An 11281-nucleotide genomic window follows, 5' to 3' on the forward strand; every position below is an offset into this window, starting at 1 on the left:
TCTGGCTTCGCCTTGCGACGAGGTTTGTCCCTCCGCGGCCGCCCCCTTCCCGGCGCGCGCCCCCTCGGCCCCGCGCTTCCCTGTTGCTGTGGTGACGGCCGTTCCCGCCAATCGGCGGCGAGGGCGGGAAAGCGGGCTGGCGATGGCGGCGGCCATGAAGCGGCGGCGCGGGACAGAGCCGGGGCCGGAGCCGGAGCCGGAGCCAGAGCGGGGCTGCCTGCGGGCCTGGGCCGCCCACAGCCGGGTGCTAGTCGGGCGATGGACGGTGCGGCACGTCCCCTTCCCTCCCCTTCCTTCCCCAAACCGCGGGGCTGCCGCCGGTGCCGGTCCTCAGCCGGGCCGGCTGTAAGTGCGTCCCTTGCAGATGGCGCGGTGCGGCGGAGAGGCGCGGCGGGCGCGGCGGCAGCAGCGAGACGAGTTCGGGGAACTGCTCCGGCGCATCCGCGGTGAGTGGCGGCCGTCTTCACCTCCCGCTGCTGTCCTGGGCCTGAAGCGTGTGGGCGTGGAAGCACCGGGTCTCGAACACATCTCTTTACCGGGGTGCAGCTCCGGTATCCCGGAGCTGGAAACAAACCCGTCAAGGGGGCGGGGTGAAACGGTCTCCACTGCTCCGTGCTGAACGGGGCGTGCAAAGAAGTTAATCATAGAATCATCAGGCTTGAGAGGCACCTCTGAAGATCAGGTCATGCACTCCAACCCCCCTGCCTAGGCAGGGTCACCTGGAGCAGTGACACAGGAACACATCCAGGTGGGGTTTGAATGGCTCCAGAGAGGGAGACTCCAGGGTTGGTGCCCTGTAACAACAGGGTACCAGAGACTCCCTGGGCAACTGTTCCAGTGCTCTGCCACCCTCAGCATAAAGAAGTTCTTCCTCAAGTTGAGGTGGAGCTTCTTGTGTTTTATTTTATGGCCATTGCTTCTCTGAATGCAGCTCCAGTATCCCTTTGCTGGAAACAAGCCAGGGTGATATGATCTCTGTTGCCCTATGCTGACCTGGGCCAGCAGAAAGGTTACTGTCTAGCCCCAGCCTCCACCCTAACTTGCTGGGCAGAGCTTTGGGATTTCTGTAAAAAGAGTGAGGCAGCCTTTGCCCTGGAAAGTCAGGGAAGAGGCTCCCTGATACAAGTGTGGTGCAGAGAAAGCCCCATATGAGGCAGCCTGATTTCCAGTTTTCTCAGCTCCTCAGTGCAAGAGAGACACGGAGTTCCTGGAGAGGGTCCAGCAGAAGGAAACAAGGATAATTAGAGGACTGGAGTATCTCTCTTATGAGGAAAGGCTGAGTGAGCTGGGCATGTTCAGTCTGGAGCAGAGGTGACTGAGAGGGGACCTCATCGATGTCTGTCAGTGTTTGCAGGGAGGGGTCAGAGGATGGAGCAGGCTCTGCTCAGAGGTGCCCAGCAATAGGACACGAGGCAAGGGGCAGAAACTGATGCACGGAAAGTTCAACCTGAACACAAAGAATAACTTTACCCTGTGGGTGACTGCGCATTGGAACAAATTTCCCAGAGAGACTGTGGAGTCTCCCTCACTGGTGATACTCAAGAACCATTTGGATGCAGTCCTGTGCCACGTGCTCTAAGATGGCCCTGCTTGAGCAGGGAGGTTGGGCAAGACGAGCCACTCTGGTCCCTTCCAGCCTTACCCATTCTGTGATTCTGTGATAAGGAGAGAGAGACACAGTGTGTGAAAGGGTGAATGTGTACTGGAACAGAGCAGGCTATTGATGGTCTTTTGAGAGAGCTGAAAGGCCTAAGTCCTGAAGGACTGCAGCATTTGGATAGCTGGGGAATAGATGTCTAAAGCAGTGTTGGCACCTGGAATGCTGAGACATGCTGTCTGTCTGGGCACTGCAGTTCCCAAGTGGCTAAATCACACCACAATCCCTAAAACATTCTTGCCAAGCCACTTTTCTTGTCACCAAGCGAGGCGTTGCCACCTGAGCATGGATGGCTGTTTATTCTTAGTTTATTCTCAAGTGTTTATTCTAAATTTCTTGTTGGGTTGCTGTGCCCACAGGGCTGCCGGCTGCCCTCCCTGCCCTGCCTCTAGAACTCACTGTCCTCTACAACTCCCTGCTTTTCACTGTGGGAGCATCTGACTCTGCCATCAAAAGAGAAGCAGAGGGAATACGCGAGGGGCTCCTCAGGGGTAAGGATGTGGTTCTTTGTACAGCGAGTTCTTGGGATGAAGAGAGTGTTCTCTGTGCTCTGGAGATACTTGGTGACTGGCTGGAGGTGCAGAAACTATGCGCAGACACTCCTGGCTCTGCCAGGAAAGGCCAGAGATGGGGGAGACTGTGAGCAGACACGCCTGGCTCCACCTGGAAACTGTGGGCAGGCATGCCTGGCTCTGCTTGGAAGTGCTGGAGATGGAGGGAACTGTGAGCAAACATCCAGGCCCTGCCTGTAAGGACTAGAGGTGGAGTGGCTTGTGGCCAGGGACGATGTGCAGCTGCCTGCCTGCTGCTGCCTGCAGGGATGGGCTGGAAGTTTCAAGAGAAACAACGGTTTTTAAGTCTCTAGCAAAGTTTTAGTGACAGCATAAAATAAATGTTTTCTTTAATTATGGTTTGCTGTCTTCAAAGGAAACTCAGTGAAAGAGGCTGCAGTTCAGAGGTGGATCTGCAGTGTTGGCACATGTTTACCTGAGGGCGAATGATTTCATGAGGGCTCAGCAGAGCTGGGGTCTAGCCCTGAGTCGTGCTGTGTGTTGTCTCCTGAGTGTGCTGCTCTCTTTCAGAACTTGTTTTCCATTCTGCTGAGGCCAGGCCAGCCCTACAACCCCATTTATACCATCACTACAAGGAGCCTGTGCTTGCTTGAGGCTTTCTCTCCCTCTCTCAGCCAGGGTGCCTGTTATGGGGCACCAACCCACTGCCTCACATCTGCAGATCTTTTTGCTTGGGTTTTTTTTTTCAGTTCTGGAGGCTTGTGGGGCCTGCGGACAGGATCTTGGCACGGAGGAGCTGTGGCAAAAGGTGCTGCAGGAGGTAACCGTGGAGGAGCTGCAGGCACCTCTGCACCGTCTGGGGGCCCTGCAAGCAGCCTGGTGGCTGGCAGCTGGCCGTCTGGGAAGTGTTGCTGGCCTGTTCCAGCTCCTGAGCACCGCTGAGGTAACTGGGCACAGGCAGATGCTGGCAGAGCTGGCATAAATACCGTGTTTCTCACAAAACTCACTCTGCAAAATGTTGTTGTGGCACTTTGACACCTGAACTCATCAGTGCTGCCCAGTCAGCATGACTCATCCTCCCCCTGATATTCCCAGCATAGCCTAATGGCCCTGAGAGCATTAATGGATCGCAGAATATTCTGCCTGTTGGGGCCCTGGACCTCTGTGTTTGAGACAGGAGACTTGGGCGGCCTGGAAGAAGGCTGCAGATGGACTTGCAGACTCTGTAGGGAACAGCAGTGGGATGCAGAACCTTCCCTGCTGATTGCGAGGCTGCTGCTGGGTCCCATCCATCAGCATCTGTTGGATCTGCCATGCCAGGAGGCCCTGAAGGTGCACCCCACTCTGAGGTGGGGAGGTGCTGCCCCAGGCCAGGCAGGAATCACTGCAGTAAGGGGGTTGTAGCTGAAGTGAGTAGATGGTAGGACATTGCTCCCCAGTGCAGGGAGTGGTATTGCGCGGTTTGGTGGGACATGTTTCTCTGTGCCCTTGGACCAGTGTTTCCTGCTTCCCTTCAGCATTCCCTGCTCTCTCTCCTCTGTGCCTTCACAGGAGCCAGGAAGATCTCACTGCAGTGAGGGGCAGAACAAGCTCCTCTCCCTGATCAAGGCATGGAGGGTCCCTCCTGAGGGGGCCTCCCTGCCCCTTGTACAGAGTGCCAAGGACTTGAAGGAGATCCTCTGCACCACAGCAGCCTTCCTGCAAGGTTTGTGGGGGGCAGGTACTCATGCCAGCACAGTCTCCTGCTCTGTCCCAGGACCACTTTCCCTGCCCTTATCCTGGTTTCTCTTCCCAAGCAAACTGGCCCTTGGGGTTTTCTGGGTTGTTCCTTTGGAAGAGGCCCTGGGCTGAGTCTCTGAGTCTCAGCTTTTACATTCCATATTCAAAGAGCTTCCCTGCTTTTTCCCTAGCCCATCCTTTCTCTGTGCTATCACAGAGCTCCTCTGCCTGTCTGTGACTTTCGGGAGGTATTTGGGCCCTGCTGTGACCCTAAAGCAGAAGGCTGGCAGGGGACTTAGGAAGATCTTCCTTTCTTCTGTCTGTCTTCCGGAACGTGCCTTGTTGCAAACATGTTTTTCCTGTCAGATTATGGTGCTGCAAGAGCCACGAAAAGCTGTTGTGAGGCTTTGTAGCCTGGTGTCACAGCAGCCAGTGGATCTCATCTGACCGCTGTGTTCCACCCTGCCTGTTTTCTCTCCTTTACTGTTTTGACAACCCCAGCAGCTCCAGGGACAGCCAGCGCTGCCTCAGTGTGCTTGGGCTCATACAGGGCCTTCCTGCCAGGAGACAGGGCAGGAGCTCTGGCCCACAGAACTGGAGCCAAAATACTCTAGGGTTTGCACCAGCACTTCCAGCAGGGAGGTGGCAGATGTGAGTGTGGTGCTGGTATGTAAGAGCAGCCTCAGGGAAGCCTGAAGGGAAGATTGAAGGAAAAGCAAATAACCAGTTGTGATACATATTAATGAATTGATATCCCAAAGCATCCTGCTGGGAAGTGACCCAGATGTGCTGGAAAGATTCTGAGGTTCTGTGTGTGCTTCCCCATCTGCACTACTGTCATTTTGGATGAATGTGGAGGTGAACCTGCCCAGCACATACCCCTGTCCTTGTTCTGGGCCAAAGCAGGCATCTTGGTTTCTGGACTTGGAAGCTGCTGTTATTTCTGCTGGACATTTCCATTGAGTGGCTTGTTCTCTTGCAAAACCATTAAAGCAAAGATGGCAGCTTGGCACTGTCCTGCTGTGCATCGCTGCATTTGGAGGGGATCAGGCAGGTCCCTATAGCTCTGGGAAGAAAAGGCCACCACACTTGTTTGGGGCCAGATGGGACAGGAAGGTGAGCCACTGAGCCAAGATGCTGGGTCTGTCCTAGGGCTGCAGGAGCTGGAGGCTGGGAACTTCCCCACCGCCCTTTCCCTCCTTCAGGAAGCTGCAGGAGGATTCTGCTCCAAGAAGATCCTGGCCCAGATCTACACCTGCCTTGGCTGCTGCGCTCAGCGAATGGTAATGACAGCACAGAGCGGAAGGGCAGCTTAGAGCTGTGGGGTGAGCAGGCTCAGGCTGATGTCCACACTGCCTTTGCATGGCCCAAGGCCTCTGCAGGGAGGGAAGGCTTTGAGCAGAAGTTGCCCTTGTGGCCCCAGCCTCCTTGGACAGGCTCCAAAATCCATGCAAAGATTTTGGCTGAGTGCAAAGTGTCACTGCAGAGAGAGAAGCTCAAAAACCAACCTGAGGAGGGCTGCCTTTGGCTGAAGTGCTGCCCTTGCTTAGTGGGGATCTCTTGGGGAGGCAGAGCAAGAATCTGGATCCCATCAAACAGTAAAGAAATCAGCATGATGTCCTTGCAACATGCATGTCTTCCCATCCACCTAGGGCAAGCCTCAGACAGCCCTTCAGCACCTGAAACGGGCCCTCCAGATAGATTTCCAGTGCCTTCCTGCCCTGTCCCACGCGGCAGCAGTGTACCACGAACTGGGAGAGACCGATGTGGAGCTGCAGGCCCTGACCCTGCTCTACGAGGTTTGTCTGGTTCCTGTACTTCTGGGATGAGTTTTGCCCAGCAGAGCCTGCACAGAACTTCAAGCAGGCTTCTTCCTTCTGGAGGGCTGTTTGACCCTGGAAGGGGCCTCCAAAATAGCATGGTGCTGCCTTCAGCAAGTGGGCAGGAAGGAGCCCAGCAAGATCTGAAATTCCTGCTCAGCACTACATTGGGATGTGGCAAGACCTTGAGTCCTAGTTCATGTTCTTGGTGGCTTGGGAGGAGAGGTTATACTCTCAGGTCAGAAAGTATCAATCTCCTAATAAAATATGTAGTAGTAAAGAGGCCTTTAAGGGCAGATTTTGGCTGCAGCGAGGCAGTGTGCATTAGCTGTGTGAACCTGCCTGGGAGAGCAGGTCAGAGCAGTAGACCCTGAATTATCTCTTCAGCTGTTTGCAACTGTCAGATACATACAGAGCTATGGAGAGGGAACTCTCTCCTTACAAATGGTCTAACTAGGTCTGTGCTGCAATGGGACGTGGTGTTCCAGGCAGCTCAAAGCAACTTGAACTAAGAACGTGAGGTGATCTGGGTGACATTGCAGATCTCCTGGTGCCACATGGAGATCAGAGGTCTGCCTGCCCCCGTGTGATCCTGATGGCTCTTCCTGGAAGCGGCTATGAGAACAATGTAGCTGTGCTTGTGAAGTGCAGCACTTCTGCTTGCCCGGGTGCATCTCCAGATATCAGAAGTGACAAATGATTGCAGCTGCCCGAGACTTGACCAGTGTGGTGTTGATCATATTTTCTGTTCCTGTTTCACAGGCTCTGGGAAAAAACCCTCCAGCAGCTGCTTCCTCTAGTCCCTATTTCCTAATGCAAACAGAGCTGCTTGTCCACACACCAGTACTCGCTTCTCTCCTTCGCCATCACCACCCCTCTGAAGTGAAGTACCTGCTGGCACAGCGGTGTCTCCAGGATGGGAGGTAACAGTGCCTCTGCTCTGCTTGCAACATGCTGCTTGTTTGGGCTCTGCAGTTTTCCTTGTTCTCCTGGAAATGGTCCAGTTCAGTACTGCTGTTGTAGGTCTGCTCAGAGCATGGATATTGTGAACAGGGCGAGTGTGGTGCAGGGGGAGAGACTGTGGGCTGGCAGTCCAGGTTTCACCTGGCTGATGGCACTTCTGCTCCTTCCACCACATGTCCTGTTCCTGTTGCAGGGTGGCTGGTGCAGTGGAACATTACCTGGATTTTCTGTCTCTCCTTCAGGGAGGGCTGCAGCAGCAGGTAGGTGTCCTGGGGAGGAGCTCTCTTGGTGACTTGGAGGATGAGGGTTGGAGGGATCCAAACCCAATCCCAAGGGCTAGGCCCAGGCATCAGCCCCGGACTCCAGACTTCAGTGTCTAGTTTGAGATGTGAAGGAAATGAGTTGGGGGCTGGCACCCCTGAACTGTGGCATGTCTGCCTTTGGATTCACACCAGAGAGCACTCACCACTGCTGTTGGGAGAGACAGCTTCCCCTTCCCTGTGGGGTGTATCTGTCACCCTGATTTTGGATGTCCTTCACTTCCAGAGTAGGAATTTGATGCCTTTACTCTGCTGACTTATGAGTGCTTCACACCTTCTGCCTGCTCCACCAGGCTCCAGTTACTGTGGGAGTGGGCTTGAGCTTTGCTGGGCAGCAGCTCCAGGTTCCCAGTATGCACGGAGTCATTCTGCTTGGCTGAGAACTCTGCAGTTCTGCAGCACTGACATCACTTTTGCTCCCCAGGTGCCCCTGGATGGTAGCTCAGCTGTGCCCAGGATCCCAGAGGTGTTCCTGGAAGCAGCATCTGCCTTGGGGCAGTCTGGGAGGCACCAGGATGCCATAACCGTGTGTGAGGAGGTCATCAGCCGGACGACTGACCTCATTCCACGGGTGTTACGAGTGGAGGCGAGGCTGGAGCAGCCGGAGTGCTCATCGCCAGGGGCAGAACTGGCGGGTGGACTCCTGTCCCAGAAGAAGGAGAGTCTGTGCTGCCTTGCCTGGAGAGCAGCTGGATACCTGCACCAGGGCTGGGCATGGGCCAAGCTGGGCGAGAGCAAGGAGGCTGTAACACAGTTCAGCAGGTGATGAAGCCTTGCTGGGAGAAGGGCCCTCCCCAGCAGGCAGCAATGCATGGTGGGGCCAGGGCAGGGCACAGCACGGCACTGGGGCTGCCCTGACAACTTGACACTCCTGACAGCCCAGGAGCAGCTCCAAAGCTCCTCTGTCCTCCCACCCACAGGTGCCTCAATGATCTCCTGCGTCTCCAGCTTCATGGGTCTGGTGTCAAACCAACAGGTAGGACATTGCACAGGTGGGACCTGTGTGGGGCCTGGGCTGGGTCAGGATCTGTGTGCTTGGCAGCAGCAGATACAGGAGCAACGTGGTGGGCCCAGCATCAGTCTGGCAAGAGGCAGTTGTCCCAGGGTGCAAAGCTCTGGGCCGTGCTGAATTCTCTGAAGACACTGGCTGCATTGTTTGTAGCAGAGCTTGGCCTTGACTCTGCCTCTTTCTTCATTGTCTAGGTAGCAGTTAAATGAGCTGTGAACTGGAAAGTTTCTCCAATCCAGTCTTTGGGGAAAAGATACGTGCCAGTGGTGCAGAGGGGCAGCCAAAGGCCAGGCTGCTGCTGAGGTCACTGTTCACCACAGCCATGTAACATTCTGGGCTCTTGACATTCTTCACTCTCCCCCTCTGCTGCCTCCCAACCTCTTCCTACCTGGCAAAGAGGCTGAGCTTTGCCATCTGTCTGCAGAGCTGGAAGATGAGCAGCCCAAGTAAATGTTTGGCCTATCCTGACTGCTAATCTGGCTCAGCCTGCTTGGACAAGGAGGATGCTGTCTTCAGGTGTGTGTGTCTTCCTGTGACAGAGAATATCCCAGCCGAAGTGGAGGTGCTCCAGAAGATCAGGTTGCTCTCTCTCATCGGGCGAGGAACGCAGTTCTTGGAGCTGGGGAAGCACAAAGAAGCCCTGTTGGATTTCCAGCACAGTTTGCAGATCTCACCAGGTAAGAGGCTCATTTTGGTGAGGAACACAGGGGATTTCCCCAAGTTTGTCCTGGGCTGCTTTGCTGTCTTCAGCAGGAAGTTCTTACACTTTAGACCACATTTATTCAGGTGTCACAGACGACAGTAGGGCCACTAGCAAGGTTGCATACTACTGATGCTTCTGTGAGGCCTGGTCGGCTCACTGCCCGGGAGAAACAGACCAAAACTGTTGTCAGAGGAGTATATCAGAACTCTGACAACAACCTGTGCTGTCAGCTTGGAAATTTCCTTCCTCAACCCCAGCCTGGTACAGCCAACTCTGTCCCACACAGGTCTGCTTTCCCAGAACAGAGGAGCTGGAGTTGTGCTTCATGTCAGGAAGCAGCATGTCCATGCCTAGCAGTACAGAGGCCTTCAAGGGGAGCATTCATGTCCTGAGCTCAGCCAAGGCATGGCTAGTGCTGCTCACAGGGCTGCTCTCTCCTGTTTAGTGCTCTGCCTGTGCTGACACGCTGCAAAGGTGTGAACTTCACCAGGATCTGCCAGACCTGCTGGTCCCAGTCCTGACCATGGCTGCCTCCCTTTGAGGGTGCAGACGTGCCTGCAAGGAAAACCCCAGTCTCTGTCCAAGGAGAGGTGTGGCAGGCTGTGCTGCAGGGCTGATAGCATCTGCCTTGGCTGCCAGCCCCGGGGTTAATTAGAGCCTGTGACACAGCCAGGGCAGCCTCCTCCCCATTATACCACCTCTCTTCACACTCATTGCCCATGTCTGGCTTCTAAGCTTGTTTTATAATACCCTGCAACCCACAGCCATGCTGAGGACCTGCTCTTCCCCTGCTAAAGGCTGATCCTTCCTGGCTTGCAGGTGACCCAGCTGCTACCTCCTACCTGGTGCAGGCCTTGTGGAAGCTGAACCGAAAGCAGGAGGCAGCTGCTCAGTGGCAGAAGTTGTCCCAGAGCTCCCCTGAAGAGGATGGGCAGCAGCAAGGGCAGGGAAGGTGTGTAGAGGGATGGGTGGGATCTCACGTCCAGCAGTGCAAACTGTCAGGCTGTGAGGTGAGACATTTTAGGTGTCTGAGGAGCTTCCCCTGATGACGGCTCTGAGGGGCCACAGGCTGTAGCTCTGCTGGGCCTCCCTGGGGCACAGAAGGGCTGACATGGAGCCAGATGGGGAGGGCAGAGGCTGCAGGTAGAGCAGAGGGATCTGCAGGACAAATGTCTTAGGGCATGGCAAAGGAATGCTACAGTCCTCACTGCTGCCATGTTCCCTTCTCTTTCAGGCCCCTCCCTTTGTATCTGGTTTCATGTCTGGAGCAGGCTATGTTCCCTCACAGTGAACCTCTTGCCAGAAGCATCCAGGATTACCTCGGGACAGCAGCCCAGGACACCTCAAGCTAACCTGGTCATGCCCCCCATACCTGCTGAGGTCTCCCTGCACTTGGCTGGTACAAGGCCTTTAAGGACTCCTTCAAGACTTAGAATTACTCTATGATGAAGCTGGATTCCCAAAGGACTGAAACAGAATAGATCTCCTTTTCTAATAGAAAACTCAGCTCTGTTAAGCTTTGGGTTTTTCCAGGCCCTTTTTCCAGAGCAAAATGTTGCAGTCATGGCCTTGACTCCGCCTGGAGCTACTACATGGCTGTGCCCTGGATGTGTGAGAGATCAAGGGCAGAGATACCCTCATCCATCCATCCTTTGTGCCCGGTGCACGGTGGGGCTGGCTCTGCAACTCGGGCTCCAGGGAGCTGGTGGTCTGTCCTACCTGTGCTTTGTGTACTGTTTTTTTTTGCTCAGTTACTGTGGTTTGGAGCCCAGAGAAGTGGTTTTGTCTGAAGCATGCAGCTCTGAAGCCTGAATTTCACGATGCTGCACTAGCCAGAGACAACAGCAGGGTCCAGACCCATGCCTGTGTGTCCCCTCTGTCCCTGAGGGTCTGTGCCAATGCTGAAGCTCCAGGCCCCTCAGTGACAGTGAGCAGGGAAGTGAAGGAGCACATGTCCCTGGTGTCTGGTGGAGCTATTTTTGGATGAAGAAGGTCCCCTGACCACATGACCTGAGCCTTTGGCAAGCCTTGCTTCCCACAAGTGGGAAGGGGTGTTTGACGGCTGCAAGGCAAAGAAGGAGTGGGGGGAGAGGAAGGAGGGCACAACAGAGCTCGGGGGAGTGCAAGGTAGGACCTGCTGTCGCCTCCTGTGAATGCTGGAGGGACAGAGCAGGGCTTTGCATGGGCTTTGTCCTGCAGTTCCTTCAGGAAAACACTGGCGTGTCCTGGGCTGCATCCAGAGCCCCGTGGGCAGCAGGGGAGGGAGGGGATTGTGCCCCTCTGCTCCGCTCTGCTGAGACCCACCTGGAGCACTGCATCCAGCTCTGGGGTCCCAGCACAGGAGGGACAGGGACCTGCTGGAGCCAGTCCAGAGGAGGCACCAAAATGAGCAGAGGGCTGGAGGATCTCTGCTGTGAGGAAAGGCTGAGATAAGTGGGGTTAGTCAGCCTGGAGAAGGCCACAAGAATACTGTCCATGCCTTCAAGGGACTGGAGAGCAGGAGAGCGACTTATAACAATGACATAAAGTGACTGTTGTAAAGCTGTGGCTGCCCCATCCCTGGGAGTGTTGGAAGCCA

The 11281-nt window shown here is 55.3% G+C and overlaps 1 protein-coding gene across 5 annotated transcripts; it reads left to right on the forward strand.

Moving 5' to 3' along the window:
• Positions 1 to 115: 115 nt before the first annotated feature.
• Positions 116 to 10219, forward strand: FANCG (FA complementation group G). 5 transcript variants are annotated; one of them, XM_039567773.1, is made up of 14 exons: positions 121 to 265; positions 365 to 446; positions 2017 to 2148; positions 2919 to 2989; positions 3721 to 3874; positions 5041 to 5171; positions 5541 to 5687; positions 6471 to 6631; positions 6865 to 6931; positions 7416 to 7753; positions 7912 to 7967; positions 8540 to 8677; positions 9523 to 9655; positions 9938 to 10143. In XM_039567773.1, exons 1-14 carry the CDS (start codon positions 143 to 145, stop codon positions 10053 to 10055), a joined length of 1851 nt encoding a protein of 616 aa, XP_039423707.1. In that variant the 5' UTR covers positions 121 to 142; the 3' UTR covers positions 10056 to 10143. The 5 variants fall into 5 exon arrangements, with proteins under 5 accessions (XP_039423708.1, XP_039423709.1, XP_039423706.1 ...); XM_039567771.1 differs by having other exon boundaries at positions 122 to 265; positions 2919 to 3112; XM_039567772.1 differs by lacking the exon at positions 9523 to 9655 and having other exon boundaries at positions 117 to 265; positions 2919 to 3112; positions 9938 to 10219.
• Positions 10220 to 11281: the final 1062 nt, after the last annotated feature.

The sequence above is a fragment of the Corvus cornix genome, chromosome Z, assembly GCF_000738735.6.
Source record: "Corvus cornix cornix isolate S_Up_H32 chromosome Z, ASM73873v5, whole genome shotgun sequence".
NCBI classification, from domain to species: domain Eukaryota; kingdom Metazoa; phylum Chordata; class Aves; order Passeriformes; family Corvidae; genus Corvus; species Corvus cornix.